This window comes from Megascapheus bottae, chromosome 1 (assembly GCF_031878675.1).
Source record: "Megascapheus bottae isolate mThoBot1 chromosome 1, mThoBot2.hap1, whole genome shotgun sequence".
Classification (NCBI taxonomy): Eukaryota; Metazoa; Chordata; class Mammalia; order Rodentia; family Geomyidae; genus Megascapheus; species Megascapheus bottae.
The window spans coordinates 49,498,522-49,516,457 of NC_143509.1; the positions used below are offsets into that span (position 1 = coordinate 49,498,522).

Here is a 17,936-nt window from a genome sequence, read left to right on the forward strand (position 1 = left end):
GAGAATTGAATTTCTTAAAGTAAAATGTTTCAAAAGGACTTAATGGAACCTTCGGGGGGGGGAAACAGGCACTTGGAGCTTTATATGAATGGTTTATAAGACTTGTAAATGTTCACCTTACTCAAAGTTATTAAACATGAGATGATGAAAGTGGGAGTTTTCCAATTTCTTTATAACATCGTGTTTGTGTTCATAACTGCTCTTAATCTACAGAAATATCTTCTGACATCACATTGGTAATATTTATTATGTACATATGAATTACTCCTAATCAAATGTTTAGGGAGCACTGTAAGCCTATTTCCCAATTGGTCACTATATATATATATATATATATACACACATATATACTTAGTTTAAACAGTATTGTTTATTCAATATATATAATATGTTCAATATGTCTGCATTTATATGTTTTTACATTTTTAATTTAACAGTATTGTTCATCCAGTCTCATGATATCACTGCATCTTTAAGCACCACACAATTCATATTATATAGATAAACCTGAATTTTTTTCCATATTGTAAATAATGCAATGTATGCATATGTATCAGATATTTGCACAATTATTAACCTTTTATTATGAAGATATTTCAGCATAACAACACTGATCCTACCTCACCACAGTCAGAATGACCATCATCAAGAAAACAATAAAAAATGCTAAAGAGGATGCAGCCAGAAGAGAACTCTTACTACACTGTTGGTGGGAAAGTAGGCTTGGAAAACCACACGGGAAAACAATATGGAGGTTACTCAAAAAACTAAACATAGAACTTCACTATGACCTAGCAATTCTGAGCATTTATCTAATAGATCACAACACGTGTACAGTAGAGTCACCAGGAAAACCATGTTCACTACAGCACTATTTGACATATATAGCCAAAATATGAAATCAGCCCACATGTCCCTTCTTGGACAAAGGGATTAAGAAAATGTGGCCTTGGATCAGGAAAACGAATAACAACAGATGCTGGAGGGGATGTGGCCAGGAGGGATCACTACTACACTGTTGGTGGGAGTGCAAACTCGTTCAACCACTATGGAAAGCAGTGTGGCAGTGCCTCAAAAGGCTAAACATAGAACTCCCCTATGACCCAGCAAGTCCACTACTTGGCATCTACCCAACCATCCAGAAACAAGGACATACTAAATCTACTAGAGCAACAATGTTCATTGCAGCACTATTCACCATAGCAAAGATATGGAACCACCTAGATGTCCCTCAGTTGATGAGTGGATCAACAAGTTGTGGTATTTGTACACAATGGAATCCTATGCTGCTGTCAGAAAGAATGACATCGCCCCATTTGTTAGGAAATGGAAAGACTTAGAAAAAATCATATTAAGTGAAGTAAGCCAGACTCAAAGAAATTTAGGCTCAGTGGTTTCCCTCATTCATCATAATCTGTAGAAACCTTGGGCTCTACTAGCAGAGATTTCCAATAGAGCAAAATCTTGATACATAAGGCCATATAATGTGAAGCTAATTGAAAGGACCTCCAGGATATTGAAACAAAAGCCATATAATGAATGATTGTTGTCCTTAATGTACTATGTTGTCTCTCATTTCCTTTGCTGTCCCTTGGTTATCTCATATTGGTATAGTATCTCACTTTGTTATCTGATATATTGAATTTATTTGTATTTGATACTTGAAATTTGATAGGGAAGTGGGGAAAACAAAGTGGGGGTGTGGGGGGGAGGGAAATGGGTACCAAGACATGTGAAAGGGTATCAATGAATGTGAATTAATGCCCCTTCTATCTGGCAAATATCATGTAACCCTTTTACGAATAACAATTAAAATAAATAAATAAATAAATAAAAAAAAGAAAGAAAATGTGTCCTAGGAACACAATGGAATTTTACCTATCCATTAGAATGACGATTTACCATTTACAAGGAAATGGAAAGACTTGGAAATTCTATTAAGTGAAATAAGCCAGACCCAAAGAAACAAAGGTCGCATGGCTTCTCTCACTAGTGGAAGATAAAATGTGCCTATAAATCTATAAACGGACATGCTGGGTAGCATACAAAGCAGTTCCAAATAAATTAACTGAACTGTAATAGATGTTATGAAGAGCTCGTACAACTTTTTATAAAGACAATCAAAGCTAAAGCACAAGTACTTACAAGAGGAGTGTGTAGAGCCAAGGGAGAGAGGGATAAGCAAATGAAGGGAAAAACATGGAAAGAATGCAGTCAAGAATTCATTGTATAGACCATAAAATGAAATAACGTAAGCAAAGTGGTGAGTTGAAAGAGGATGAGAGTACTGAAAGGAGTGATACCAAGATTAACTGTATTCACAAACTGTTTCATTAAGATGTCAACTCCTCTGCTCAACCTTGTAAAGATAATTTGTACAAAGACACTAGATAATACTTCTACGCCGGCATAGGTGATGGATATAAATTAAGGTTAAACTACATTCTTGTAATAATTAAATAAATATGTTCATATATATGCATGAACATTACCTAAAATAAAAACCTACCTAGGAAAAACCAATTCATTTGAGGATCTGTTGTTAGATTTTAGCACACATCTACTAGCCTCTCAAAGGCATATGGTTTCTGACATTGTGAGGAAGGCCAAAATGAGAATTTGACAGTAAACTTTTATAGACATTATTTCTTTCTCTCAGACTCCAATAATTCTATATTGCTGCATGTAAGTAATGTATTTGTATGTTTAGTAGGCTGAAAGACAGGTATTCTAATGAACAAAAAGAAGTTGGCAACAACATCATAGAAATTAGTAAAGAGAAAAAAATAATATTCAGAATACATGGTACTGCCTCTTTATGCTTGAAACATCCACTATCTTTCATCAGGATGTACATAATATGCATGTGTGTGTCTCTGTGTGATGTATTTCTGATGTTCATCAGTTTTGCATCCACATGAAAAGCTTTAAACACAATATTCCCAAAAGCAAGCTAAAGAAAATGAAACAAATTCATTATTAGAAACACATTCTATGAAAACTTACATTTGAATAAAAATCTATATATTCTTCAGTAAGAAAAAAAGTTTTGTTGAAAAATCTCCCAAATGATAGTTGTTAGATTTCTATGCATCTTTAAATTAACTTAAAAAGGTGGAATTAGGAGAGTTGAAGGAGAATGAAGAGGTGACAGTGACCAGGATGTAATTCTATGCTAAACTGAAACTCCTTTGTACAACTACTTAAAGACAACTTGGCAATTAATTAACTAAAATTTAACAAATGTGGAAATCCTCTTCTGTATCATATTAGCCACATAGCAAATGCAAGCAAATGCCTTCTATCCATTGCTGAATAGAAATTAGAAAATGATCAGGACACAGAAAAGTCTTATTGTACAGCACCAGTAAACATTGTTATGCATATAATATACCACATATACCACAGAGAACAGGGTAGATTCACCTGTGAGACCATCCTTCTATTATACTTGTGGGCTAACTGAAATTCTAAAGAGGAAGTCACATAAGTAAAGACAATGATAAGTGTATTCTGTTTCTTGAGGAAAGAGAAAGAAACAGAGGTTAAAGATCATCTTGCAAACCAGCACATAACAGTTAACTAAATTAACCATCAAACAACATTGGGACCTCATCATCTGGTCATAAAATAATGCTTCAGACAAAGCAACCCAAAGTTTACAGCATTTCAGTCTTTCAGGTACATAAAGTAAATCATTCCCAGTATTCTATGGTCTGTTTATAATTACTCATCTAGTTTACAGCAGCTTTATCTAACTACTTATAAATTTCTCCAAATTTTTGATATCTAGTTTCTTTTAAAAACTAAGATCTTTTGAGCTAGGTATGTTAGTGCACATCCATAATGCCAGTCCTTGGTAGTCTAAGAAGAAATTCAAGGCCAAGCCTGAACTGAGTAGCAATATCTTAGTAAAATTAAAAGTTCTTAGAACAGCTATATTCTTCATTTAAATAAACAATAAACCAGGTACAGATAGCTTATGCCAAGACACTCATATCCCCAATTAATTACAAAGAAAATCTAGGAGTGGAGCTGTCCCGCACAAGTAAGTACACCAGATGTTAGCAAGAAAAGCCCTGAGTTTTAAGGCCCAGTTCAAAGTAAACAAATAAGTAAACCAAAGTCCATTAGCTTACCCACTCCAACTAGTCTCTCTAAACTGTTATCACACACTCACATATGCACAGGGTTTCAGAATCAACTTCTGATTTCTACAGGGGTCACAGCTAGCTTTCCTTATACAAAACCACAATGAAACCCAGTGAGACCGGTAGTCTATTTTCAGACATAGAGCAGAAGCACTTGGCCCACGAATCTAATCTTTTTATAGTATGCTGTGGAACATCACTCTCACTGAGCATGCCGTTCTTTCAGCTATCTTTGAATATCTTTGGCACAAAGCTAAAAATCCTCTCATAGATAAGATACACACCACATGAATGGTTCAATTAAGTGTGCAATAGGCTAAAGTTTAGAAAGTTTTCTGGATCTTCTTGAAAGGAGCTGCTCCAAGTGGTCTTGCCAACAGTTAGCTCCCAAGGTTTGCGTATCATTTTTCATTTATATAAACAAAATGCAGCTAGTATCTAGATGCCGCTTGATGTCTGTCTACCTTGCTCCCACGTGGCCTGATTTTAGTCCAATGTTGGATAACTGATGGTGAGGTTGATAGTATTGATTGTAACTTATTAATTATACTCTAAACGATTAAAGAAAATAACAAACTGGGTGCTGGTGGCTCACTCCTATAATCTTAGCTACTCAGAAGGTTGAGATCTGAGGATTGTGGCTCAAACCTAGTCCTAGAAACAAAGTCCATACACCCATTTAACTACCAAAAAAAGTTAGAAGTACAGCTGTGGCTCAAATAGTAGAGCACCAGCCATGAGCCAAAAAGCTAAGGGATAGTGCCAAAAGACTGAGTTCAAGACCCAATACAAGGAAACACACACACACACAGAGACGGAGAGGATGGAGAGAGAGAGAGAGAGAGAGAGAGAGAGAGAGAGAGAGAGAGAGAGAGAGAGAGAGAGAGGGAGGGAGAGAGAGAGAAAATTTTAGTATCTCTCCCATTAAAAGATGGGCCAAAAACTTAAAGAGAGTCTTCTCTGAAGAAGAAATAAGAATGGTCTATGGACACATGATTAAATGCTCGACATCTCTGGCCATAAAAGAAATGCAAATCAAAACAACTCTAAGATTCTACCTCCCTCTAGTTAGAATGGCCAGGATCAAGAAATCTATGTAATAAAGGCTGTGTATGAGAAACCTACTGCTGGTATTACACTTAATGGTTAAAATCTAAAGCCATTCCCTCTAAAATCAGGAACAAGTCAAGGATGCCCACTCTCTCCACTCCTTTTTAACATAGTACTAGAATTCCTAGCCAGTGCAATAAGGAAAGAAGCAAGCATAAAAGAGATCCAAGTAGGGAAAGATGAAGTAAAACTATCCCTCTTTGCAGATGACATGATTCTGTATTTAAAGAATCCTATAGACTCTACTCCCAAGCTCCTTGAGCTGATTCAAAGCTTTGGAAGAGTAGCAGGCTATGAAATCAACCCTCAAAAATCAACTGCCTTCCTTTACGCCAACAGTGAGAGGAACGAGGCAATAATCAGGAAAAAACTCCTTTCACAATAGCCTCAAAGAAAATAAAGTACCTAGGAATTAGCTTAACTAAGAATGTAAAGGACCTTTTTGACGAAAATTTAAAACCCTAAAAAAGGAAATTAAAGCAGAACTAAGGAAATGGAAAAACCTCCCATGCTCCTGGATTGGAAGAATCAACATTGTGAAAATGACAATCTTGCCAAGAGCTATCTACAAATTCAATGCAATACCCATCAACATCCCAATGGCATTCTTTAAAGAAATAGAAGAGGCAATCCAAAATTTCATATGGAATAATAAAAGACCCCATATAGCAAAAACACTTCTTAGCAGAAAGAACAGCGCTGGAGGAATTTCAATTCCAAACTTTAGACTCTATTACAGAGCTATAATTCTCAAAACAGCTTGGTACTGGCACAAGAACAGGCCTGAAGACCAATGGAATAGAACTGAGGACCCAGATATTAAACTACAGACCTATGGCCACCTAATCTTTGACAAGGGATCCAAAAAAATAGAATGGAAGAAAGACAGCCTCTTCAACAAGTTGTGCTGGCAGAACTGGTTAAGCACCTGCAGAAAACTAAAGTTGGATCCTTCTTTGTCACCTTGCACTAGAATTAACTCCAAATGGACCAAAGACCTGGAGGTAAAAGCTGACACACTGAAAAGTTTACAGGAAGGAATAGGAGATACACTAGGCCTCCTTGGCACAGGTCGAAACTTTCTTAATAAGGACCAAGAATCAGAACAAATCAGAGAAAGGCTGGATAAGTGGGACTGCATTAAACTGCAGAGCTTTTGTATGGCAAAGGACATAGCTAGTAAACTAATCAGGAAGCCTACAGAGTGGGAGAAGATCTTCACCAGCCAAACAACGGACAAAGGCCTCATATCTAAAATATATCAACAACTCAAAAAATTGAATCACTCCAAAACTAACCTCCAAAGTAACAACCATCCCATTAAAAAATGGGCCAAAGACTTAAAGAGAGACTTCTCTGAAGAAGAAACAAAAATGGCCTATAGACACATGAAGAAATGCTCAACATCTCTGGTCATAAAAGAAATGCAAATCAAAACAACTCTAAGATTCCACCTCACTCGGGTTAGAATGCCCAGGATCAGGAAAAAGAATGACAACAGATGCTGGAGGGGATGTGGCCAGGCAGGATCACTACTACACTGTTGGTGGGAGTGCAAACTCATTCAACTACTATGGAAAGCAATATGGAGTTTCCTCAAAAGACTAAACATAGAGCTCCCCAATGACCCAGCAATTCCACTACTTGGCATTTACCCAATCGTCCAGAAACACGGACAGACTAAATCCACTAGCACAACAATGTTCATTGCAGCACTATTCACCATAGCAAAGATATGGAACCAACCTAGATGTCCCTCAGTTGATGAGTGGATCAACAAGTTGTGGTATTTGTACACAATGGAATTCTATGCTGCTGTCAGAAAGAATGACATCGCCCCATTTGTTAGGAAATGGAAAGACTTAGAAAAAATCATATTAAGTGAAGTAAGCCAGACTCAAAGGAACTTAGGCTGAATGGTTTCCCTCATTCGTCATAATCAGTAGAAACCTTGGGCTCTACTAGCAGAGATCTGCAATAGAGCAAAATCTTGATACATAAGGCCATATAATGTGAAGCTAATTGAAAGGACCTCCAGGATATTGAAACAAAAGCCATATAATGAATGATTGTTGTCCTTAATGTACTATGTTGTCTCTCATCTCCTTTGATGTCCCTTGGTTATCTCATATTGGTATAGTATCTCACTTTGTTATCTGATATATTGAATTTATTTGTATTTGGATATTTGAAATTTGATAGGGAAGGGGGGAAAACCAAGACGGGTGGGGGGTGTGGGGGGGAGGGAAATGGGTACCAAGACATGTGAAAGGGTATCAATGTATGTGAATTAATGCACCTTCTATCTGGCAAATATCATGTAACCCTTTTACTAATTACAATAAAAAAAAGAAAAGAACTCTATTAACAACAGATGCTGGTGGTGATGTGGCCAGGAGGGATCACTACTACACTGTAGGTGGGAGTACAAACTCATTCAACTACTATGGAAAGCAATATGGAGTTTCCTCAAAAGACTAAACATAGAGCTCCCCAATGACCAAGCAATTCCACTACTTGGCATTTACCCAATCGTCCAGAAACAAGGACAGACTAAATCCACTAGCACAACGATGTTCATTGCAGCACTATTTACCATAGCAAAGATATAGAACCAACCCAAATGCCCCTCAGTTGATGATGTGGTATTTATACACAACGGAATTCTATGCTGCTATCAGAAAGAATGACATCTCCCCATTTGTAAGGAAATGGAAAGACTTAGAAAAAAATCATATTAAGTGAAGTAAGCCAGACTCAAAGGAACAGCCTCAATGGTTTCCCTCATTTGTCAGAATCAGTAGACACCTTGGGCTCTCCTAGCAGAGATTTACAATAGAGCAAAACCTAGATACATAAGGCCATATAGGATGACGCTAAATGAAAGGAATCCAGGATATAGAAACTAAAGCCATATAATGAGTGATTGTTGTCCTTAATGTACTATGTTATCTCTCTCCTCTTTTGCTGTCCCTTGGTTATCTCATATGGGTGCAATATTTCACCGTGTTATCTGATATATTGTATATATGCTTATTTGGTTATTTGAAATAGGATAGGGAAGGGGGAAAAACAAAATGAGGGGTGGGGATCAGGGGAGGGAAATGGGGACCAAGATATGAGAAAGGGTATCAATGTTTGTGAAGTAATTCACCTTCTATCTGGTGAATATAATGTAACCCTTCTATTAATTACAATAAAATTATATGAAAAAAAGAAAATTATAGTATCTCATCGCAATATAAATTCTTAATGCCTTCACCTAGGTTTCTGGATCCATCTTGCTTTGAAATTTGATTGTTCATGGGGATCAATTTTTATTTCAGCCACTACCAGTAACTTCACAGTAATATGAGTTGTTTTTGTGACTTGACTTAATCATCTACTTCACATATCCATCATCATAGATATTTACTTGGTTCCTACCACATGCAAAATGGTGTCTTTACTGGGATTTTGCACACTGTTTTCCTTGTTGCCTCCTTTCTTGGTAATTGTTCCTACTTGGCCCCTTTTGCTGATTCTCATCTGCCTAATTTCCAGCCCTGTAGTCATCTGGACTTCAATCCTTGAATGCATTACCTCTCTATCTCTACCTGGATTTAATCCCAGACAATCTCACAATGCCAACTATGAATTTGCTCACAAATATCAAATGTATGCTTCCAATCTGTGTTGCTTCTACAAACTCCCGGTTCTATACCAAAGGTTTACTCAAGTCACAAGGGGATTTTGTTGTGCATGGTATAATAAGCCTATAAGGTCTACAGTAAAAACAATGTTCAATTCCTTGAACACTGTTACCTTTCCTAGGTGCCCTCAACCACACATAAATTGAATTATGTACTTAGTTCTAGCAGTAAGAAGAGAAATTTACATCCTCTGAGCCTCTCCTATCATGCAAAGGAAAAGGAAGAGCATGTGTTCCACATAGTTTAGGTAGGAAGAAGAGGAGAATAAATCAGAATATTCCAGTTTTGTGTAAACCTAACTCAACATAGGAAACTTTATCATATAAACTTAAAATAACACAGGAAGCTACACTCCAGAGATTTTAAGGTTGTTTTTGATAATATTATCTGCCAAGCACATACCAATATGCAAATTGACAAAGTCAAAGTGAGCTCTTATTCTGAGAAGTACCTACAATTTGAAGCAGGTTTACCAACCCATTAGTGGAATAAGAAACTATTCCTATAGGTTTGGAAATATTTTACAAAAAGTTAGCAAATATGGCAAAGTTGTATCTGCAACAGCTATATATTTATTGACCATCTGTCTCTTAAATTTCTAGAAGAAAAGATTGGCAAACAGAAAATTGGACATAGATTAAAAGTTGCATTTAGGTTAGGATTTACAACAAATAAAAAGAGTGTAATGAGCCCAGGAAGGAAATGGTGATTTCACAGTAAAAAATAATAATAATAAAGAAGTTCAAAAAGACTGAAAGAGCTAATTGCTTCTAAATACTGAACATCCTGAAATGAGATTATTAAATGATTTAGGAAACAGAGGTTTGGTAAATATCAATTGGAATAAATAATTCCAGAAATAATTCAGACTAAGCATGTGGTCTTTAAGAGATATTCCAAATAGCTTCCAGAAAGCTGATATATTAGAGTGAAAAAATAATCTAAATATTTTGAGTACTGGGCATAGTGTTCTATACCTATAATTCCACCACACAGGAGGCTGAGGCAATAAGATCAAGTGATCCAGCTTGGATTAGCTGGTGAACACATTGTCAAAGAAATAAAAAATGTATTACCCACAAAACAGTTATGTGAAGAAAGCAGTTCATAAGCTTTCCAGTTTTTATTTTATTGCTTTTTTTTTTTCCTTTGACAGTCCTGGGACTTGGATGCTGTCCCTGAACCTTCGTGCTCAGGGTTACAGCTCTATCACTTCATCTACAGTTTCACTTCTGGCTTTCTGTGGTTAATTGGAGATAAGGACACACCTTCCCACATTGGTTTCTCACCACAGTCCTCAAATCTCAGCTTCCAGAGTGACAAGAATTACAGGTGTGAGCCCCAGGTGACTGGCAGCTTTCTAAATTTTTGACAAGTGCCATGGTCAAGAGAATGTTGTTGCTTAAAATAATAAAAAAAAATTAGGAACTTTAAAACAATAAACTTGCACTTTCAACCTCTGAAAAGTTTTGAGAGACCTGAGAAAAATGTGCAATTCATGAAGGAATCATTCCCCTGAGCTGGAGAGGCCTCCAAGGCTAATGGAAGAAAAACAGAAATTTCAGGCATTGTCAAACTAGGGCAAACAATACAATGGACAGATTAATTATTCTTAGAAATTAGTAGGCTATAACCAACAAACTTATCTCTACTGGGCACAGTAGTAAATAGCTAAAATCCTAGCTTTACAAGAGACAGGTATCAGGTGAATATAGTTCCAGAACAGACTATGCAAAAATATTGAGATGGCGTTCTTTCTGACACCAGCATAGAATTCCATTGTGTATAAATACCCTCATTTGTCTTAATCAGTAGAAACCTTGGGTTCTCCTAGCAGAGATTTACAATAGAGCAAAACCTAGATATATAAGGCCATACAGTATGACACTAAATGAAAGGACCTCCAGGATATAGAAACTAAAGCCATATAATGAGTGATTGTTGTCCTTAATGTACTATGTTATCTCTCACGTCTTTTGCTGGTTTTGCTTGGTTATCTCATATTGTTACAGTATTTTACCTTGTTATCTGATATATTGTATATATGCTTATTTGGTTATTTGGAACAGGATAGAGAAGGGGGGAAAACAAGATGAGGGGTGGGGATGGGGGGAGGGAAATGGGGACCAAGACATGAGAAAGGGTACCATTGTTTTGAAGTAATGTACCTTCTATCTGATGAATATAATGTAACCCTTCTATTAATTACAATAAAAAATATATGAGAGGGACTGGGAGTTTGGCCTAGTGGTAGAGTGCTTGCCTAGCATGTACAAAGACCCGGGTTCAATTCCTCAGTACCACATACATAGAAAAAAGCCAGAAGTGGTTCTGAGGCTCAAGTGGTAGAGCTCTAGCCTTGAGAAAATCCAAGGACCGTGCTCAGGCCCTGAGCTCAAGCCCAGGACTGGCAAAAAAAATTTAAAAAAAGAATAAAAATATATATAAAAAAAGCAAAAATATTGAGAGCTCTTCTCAACCCACAATGTAAAGACTAGTTAGCATTTTCCAGAAGGCCTTTTCTTTAAGAAAGGGATTAGTATAGCTTAATGTGTTTTCTTTTGTTTACATTTATTTTTTTAGTCAAGATCAAAGTATTCGCTTCGGTAGAGGGTGTGGTTTATATTTAGTGTATTTTTTGTTGTTTTTTATTTTGTTTTTTAAACCAGTCTGACTTGTCTGGTTGGCGGCAGCCCATGACTACTTCTGGCAAGTAGACATCTCTAGAAAGGGCATGTGTCACTACTGGACTAGGGACTTGAAAGCTGGGATGTATACTTCATTCATGTCTCTTGGTTTTACTGGTGATTGAACCTAGGGCCTCTTCCCTGCCAGGTAAGCACTCTATCATAAGCTATATCTTTCAGCCCTCTGGGTTCTTTTTTAATTCATAAACAAGATAAATTTATTATTGGGAAACTAATATCAAGGAGTTAGTAGGTCTCAGGAGGACCTGTTTCGCATAAATAGCACCTACTCTGTCCTTATAGGATGAAACGGATAGGTCCAAACACTGTTCCAAGAACAATTTCTTTTTTTTTTTTGGTGACACTAAAATATGAATTCAGTCCAGCCCTCTCTTTTATATCTTTGTTTTGGGATTGAGTCTCACTAATTTTTTGTGGGCTGGCCTTCACTCAGGATCTTCTTGCTATTACCACATAAAGACTACAACTTGTCGCCTTATTTCTTCCATCTTGGAAGTAATTGCAGAAATAATTTCTCAGAAGTCCAATTTTAAAATTTGAAATGCAAGCTTACCTCATTTGTTTGAATGGGATAAGGATAGCCCATCCACAACATAGGATATTCAGCATCGTTGGCCTCCAGGAAATGTTCTTGTTTTTCTAACTGATAAAAACAAATTAAATGGAAATCAGTCTTCCATAACTTGGGTTCTATTCTCTGTTAGTGAAAAAGGAGAAAAAAGGAGGAAAGATGGGAGAAATAGAGGGCAAAGGTAAAAAAAAAGAATTAAGGGAAAATAAACAAAAATAATAACATAGAAAAATGAATTTCCAGAATAGCTGGAAAAATTACGTGAATTGATCAGAAATTATAAAAAAAGAAACAAGGTTTTGACAAAAGAAGTCAAAGTCTGTGTGTAAATTAATAAAGATCCAGTAAAGGTGGGCAGATTGGATAAGATTTCATTTCTTGTACAAGAAACAGTAGGTAACAGTTCTTTTAAAGGAAATTAGAGAAATGTGTGAATGCTTGGATCTCCTCACAAATTTTCTCTTTTGAACAGAAAACGAGAAATATTTCAAGTCTGTATTTTCCACCAAGAATTCAATTATCTTTTTGTTTTTTGTCAATTATGGGGCTTGAAATCTGGTCCTCAGCTCAAGGCTAGTGCTCTACCACTTTGAGCTTCAGGACCACTTCTGGTTTTCTAGTAGTTAATTCGAGATAAGAATCTCATAGACTTTCCTTACTGGGCTGGATATCTTCAGGTCTCAGCCTCCTGAATAGCTAGGATTACAGGTGGGAGTCATCCATGCCTAGGTTAGCTCAGCTATTTTAATTTTCTTTCTTTTCTTTAATTTGGTAGTTCTGGGCTGTGCACTCAGTTTGCTCAGCTTGTTTCTGCAACACTGCCACGTTAGGCATGCTTTCAGCCCAGGTTTGCTAATCAGCAAATAATCATTTGAGGGATGGAATTTCACAACACTTCTGTCCAGGCTTGCTTCAAATCACAGTCCTCCAGGGTTCCTCCTCCTAAGAATCTAGTCTAACAGTAAGACTACCTTAGCTTATGGGTAAGCTACCAGGGCTTGACTTCAAACATCTTAATTTTTAACAATGTCTCATTACCCCCTGAAGAGCTAATTCCACCAAGACAGTGCTCAGCCTGAACTACTCCATGTCTTCCTAGCGTTGATGTTCAAAGACACAAGGACAGTCATCATTTCTTTTCCCAAATGACAGAATAATATATTAGCATCCAAACTATTTGAAGGAGGCTGGCAATCCTGTAATTCAATATATTTTAAATGCATTTTATAGAATATGAAAGATTGAAGAGCACAGAGTTCACGTGGGCTCCCTGTCAAGAGGGCAACATTGCGATTTCTCCAAACCCATTGCTTGAAGCAGAGTAATTCCACTCTTTTATGTCTCATTGGCTGAAGCCATGCAGAATTTGGAGCAAAATGAGGAAAAAAGAGTATCAATAAGACTTTCGGAGAACTTTAGTTGACCCAAGGCCTCCTTGCTGGGTAATTAATATGACCACATCAGGCATAGTTTCATTTTTAAGTATAATTCATAGTTTAAGAATAATTTAAGTATAATCTAAGTATAATTTCATAGTTTTCATTTTTAAGTATAATCTACTCTTTTTTCCTTAGCAAATTATTGTTTCTTCAATAGGACTGGAGAATTCACTTGGAATATTAATGATTTTCATAACATTATGTCAAAAAGAAACTGCCTTGTAATAGTAAAACTGAACATTTAAGTGGGTCTCACTCTCACCTGATTTGGTTCTCCCAGTTTGTGAGCCAGTCCAACACCTGCAAGAAATATTTGTCAGGTGAAAAATGTGCATTGAAAATAATATCCACTTCAGAAAATATACTTAGAATTTTATGTGGCAAGGGCTTTTTTTCCATGTAATTTGAAATTACCTGCCCATTGTCTGAGCACAGTGTCTCAGATAAATCCTAACTCCAAGATATACTTTTATTTGAAAAGAAACAACTACATTTTTACTGACATAGTGAAATCCAGGAAGCAATATTAAATGTTATAAAAAGATACAAATTCTACATGTAGTTCAATGAAGATAGAAAATTTCCTAAAATAGTAGTAGCAATTTTAGATATAAGTCAATGAAGGTTTAAAAAATTCCCAAAATAGTAGTAGCAGTTCTCTAAATTTTATACTGTGGCTTGAATTTTTGTTGTTGTTGGAAATGGGGCTTGAACTCAAGAGTTTATGTGTCGTCCCTGAGCTCTTTTTACTCAAGGTTAGCACTCTACCACTTTGAGCCACAGCTCTTCTGATTTTTGAGTGATCAACTAGAGATAAGAGTCCCATAGGGACTGTTCTACCCAAGCTGGCTTTGAACTCCAATCCTCATATCTTAACCTCCTGAGTAGCTAGCATTACAGGCATAAGCCATCTGTATCTGGCTGAATTTTTCTTTTTACAATTTCACTTCTCCAATGAAAAAGTCTTATTTATAATTTTGAACATTATTTTTAAGTATTAAGATTTGGAGATGGAAATTATCTTTGGTTTAGTTGGGTTCTTTATTTTTCCTCTCTCTGAAATAGGGTCTTATTAACTTTACCCAGTCTGGTCTCAAAATCACCATTCTCCTCCCTCACAAGTTGAGATTACAAGTGTGTACCAAGTCATTCCTCCACTAGAAAATTCACCAATTATGACAGCTAAGGGAACCACTTTTCAATTGAATTCTTTGGGTTTGGTGAATACACAGGGCAACATGTGAAGTATTTTTTAAACCTTTGTCTTTACAGGACAAAGTGTTTGTTAAAAGAAAATATTAAGACTGGAATATATGTCAGTATGCTCAAGCTTTGTTAGTATCTATTGGCAAGGACCAGAGTCCAATCCCTAGTACATAAGTAAATAAATAACATTTAGTGTTGGATATAATAAACTACCCAGACCTTCTCTTAAAACCAAAAACATTTACTAAAATGAAATACTAACTATTCCATGAGATTTCAGAGTCTCATCTCTTCTGGAAGAGAAAAACAAAACTGTTTTTCCACTTCATAGTTAATAATCCATTAGGATACTCAAATGGAATGGAATAGGCTTTTAATGCTTTTAAATAACTGTGAGGGTTTTAGCATGAATGTGTGCCAAGAGAAACATTTAAGCTCTCAATACATCGCACAAGAGAATAGTCATTATTTAATACAAATTGATATTATAAAGAGCAGGTACTTGAGGGGCTAAAAAGCACCCCCATTCTGAGGTAGTAACTATCTTGCTGTTTATATAAACTATACATAAATTAAAGAAACTGAATTGTGGTGCCATTAAAGTCCCAGGAACTGACCTATCTATGTTAAAATTAACCAGAACTCATGTAAATTCAAGGGATGGCATTTGTTTTCTAAAGCCATAAAACTACCCTCAGACAGCTAATTAGGACTCTACTGGCATGGGAACCTACCGTTAGCTTCCACTGCCCTGAAATGTCCCTAACTCCTACCTTATCTCACTCCAATAGCTGATTGCTGTGTTGTTGTAAATCTGTGGTCTTTGCCTTTAAAAGCCCTGTAAAAATTCAGCTCATGGTCTCCTCCTAAGCTCCCACTGGGTGCTTAGGACAAGGCCTGGGAGTCCGCCTGAATAAAGCCTTGCTTTAGCATTTCAGAACATCTGTCTCTCCATGGTCTCCTTGGTGGTCGTCCTGAGACTTGGGCATTACAATACTCAACAGCTGTTTTTATCCAGAAATACTGGCTTCTGACTTAGGTCCATGAGTGAATTGAAAGCTTGCCATCCCAGCTCTGACTCTTGGAATCAGGAAGAACAAGACTGAAAAGTAGATAAGGAAAAGAAAACGTACCTAAGCAGACGTTGGTGGCTTATGCCTGTAATCCTTGCTACTCTGAGATCTTAGGATCTCAGTTCAAAGCCAGCCCAGGCAGGAAAGTGCATGAGACTCTTATCTCCAATTAACCACCAGAAAACCAGAAGTGGCACTGTGGCTCAAGTAGTAGAGCGCTAGTCTTGAGCTGACGACTGCAGGGACATCACACAGACCTGAAATCAAGCCCGAGGACCAATAAAAAGAGGGGAGGGCGGGAGTTTGGCCTTGCAGTAGAGTGCTTGGCTATCATGCACGAAGACCCAGGTTTAAGACCCAGGTTTGATTCCTCAGTACCACATGCATAGAAAAAAGCTGGTAGTGGTTCTCTGGCTCAAGTGGTAGAGCTCTAGCCTTGAGAAAAAGTCCAAGGACAGTGCTCAGGCCCTGAGTTCAAGCCCCACGACTGGCAAAAAAAAAAAAAGGTAAAAAGAAGGAGGAGGAGGAGGAAGAGAAGGAAAGAAAAAGAAAGAAAGAAAGAAAAGAAAGAAAGAAAGAAAGAAAGAAAGAGAAAGAAAGAAAGAAAGAAAGAAAGAAAGAAAGAAAGGAAAAGACAAAGTACCTCCCAACCCCAACCAGACAGCCATGAGTCATAGTGTCACAAAGCCTTTGTCTGACCAATAAAGAGACTGGGAGCAATCAGAGTAGCTGTCACTGGCACCTCTGATCCCTAGGATACCTCTTGACTGAAACTGTTTAGTGAGCCTGTATTCCTCCCTGCAAATGTCTGTGTAATGAAAGTAGTTGGAAATTTGGAAATCACATCTCTTCTCTTCCCATAGTGTCCCCATGCCTCATTAAGTTTCCTTTCTCTGACCTTCACCATTACTTTTCTCTTTATTTGGCATACTAGATTGAGTAACCAGATCTGTCTGGTATATGCAAACCAGGAATTTGCCCCCCTTGGACTTCAAATCTGGTAACTAGTAACTAAATCTCCAGTGGCAGATGGAGATGGAATGGATTTTATTGTTTTTTTTAAATAAAACTTGACTTTATTCTTCACTCACCCATGTTGGAAGGGTTCTGAAAATCAAACTTTTTCTTCAGTAGAGCCAACAAGACTTCAAGATTTAATACCACCATTTCCAATTAGGTTTTACAGGCATTCACCTATGAAAAAGATGTAGAGATACACACAGTTATAAAAATTAATGAATGACCACAGGTCAGGAACTACACAGGTAGTTCCTAGCTACTCGGGAAATGGAGAGAGGAAAGATCAAGTTTGGGAGGCCTCTAGGGTAGGAAACTTTTCAAGACCCTATCTCAGATATCACCATCCAAAACCAAAGCTCTGAGTAGCTAACGCGAAATGTCTTAGCAGGATGATCTGACTTTGGACAGGAATGGACAGGAAGCTTCTTCTGGCACTGCAGGTGACCCACCTGAAAGCCACACGGGAGCAGTGAGGCCTAGCCAGGCGCAGGCAGATGAGTGCCCCTGGTCCAGCAGCTCAAAGGGCTGAGGAGTCAGTAAGGCCGCTGTGTCCAGGCTGGGCCCCAGCTCGCTCTTACCACCAGCGCTAGCCGGCCATCCGGTTCAGAGCGCTGGGGGAGGGGGGGTTGGTGAGGCTGGTGCTGGAACTGGCATCGCATGGGCTCCTGGCCCAACGGGAGCAGCTCGAGCGCACCAAGGGGAGGGGTGCGAGTCACTCTCCTGGAGTATCTTAAGCTCCTGCCCCCATCCCTTCCTTGTTTGTGTCTGCAGTTTTCTGATTCTTCTTTACAGTTACTCTTTCTTGAGTTTATCTGGGATTTCTGAAAGCTATATAAACGTATGTTTCTACACATTTTCGTTGATAACGTGTATGTTATAATGAGGGAGCTCATCACAGCGTCCGGAATGGAAGTGGCTAGAGGAACAGTGGGTTCCTGGGCGCTGAGGCCAGGGAGATCCGCACCT

The 17,936-nt window shown here is 37.6% G+C and overlaps 1 protein-coding gene across 1 annotated transcript; it reads right to left on the reverse strand.

Moving 5' to 3' along the window:
- Positions 1 to 10,133: 10,133 nt before the first annotated feature.
- LOC150069112 (urotensin-2B-like) lies at positions 10,134 to 17,611 on the reverse strand. Its single transcript, XM_090331823.1, has 5 exons — positions 17,420 to 17,611; positions 17,042 to 17,144; positions 13,934 to 13,971; positions 12,215 to 12,304; positions 10,134 to 10,491 (listed from the first exon to the last, which is right to left on the reverse strand). The coding sequence occupies exons 2-5, from the start codon at positions 17,115 to 17,117 to the stop codon at positions 10,450 to 10,452; spliced, it is 246 nt and encodes an 81-aa protein (XP_090187949.1). The 5' UTR covers positions 17,118 to 17,144; positions 17,420 to 17,611; the 3' UTR covers positions 10,134 to 10,449.
- Between the last annotated feature and the right edge of the window lie 325 nt (positions 17,612 to 17,936).

What these genes read in the sequence shown, in the direction of transcription:
- LOC150069112 (XM_090331823.1), bottom strand. Translation starts at nt 17,117, where the DNA reads ATGGTGGTATTAAATCTTGAAGTCTTGTTGGCTCTACTGAAGAAAAAG. An exon ending in AACTGGGAGAACCAAATCAG is followed by an intron (nt 12,305 to 13,933) that starts GTGAGAGTGAGA and finishes TGTTTTTATCAG; the next exon opens with TTAGAAAAACAAGAACATTT. An exon ending in ATCCCATTCAAACAAATGAG is followed by an intron (nt 10,492 to 12,214) that starts GTAAGCTTGCAT and finishes TTCTTCCATTAG; the next exon opens with CCTTGGAGGCCTCTCCAGCT.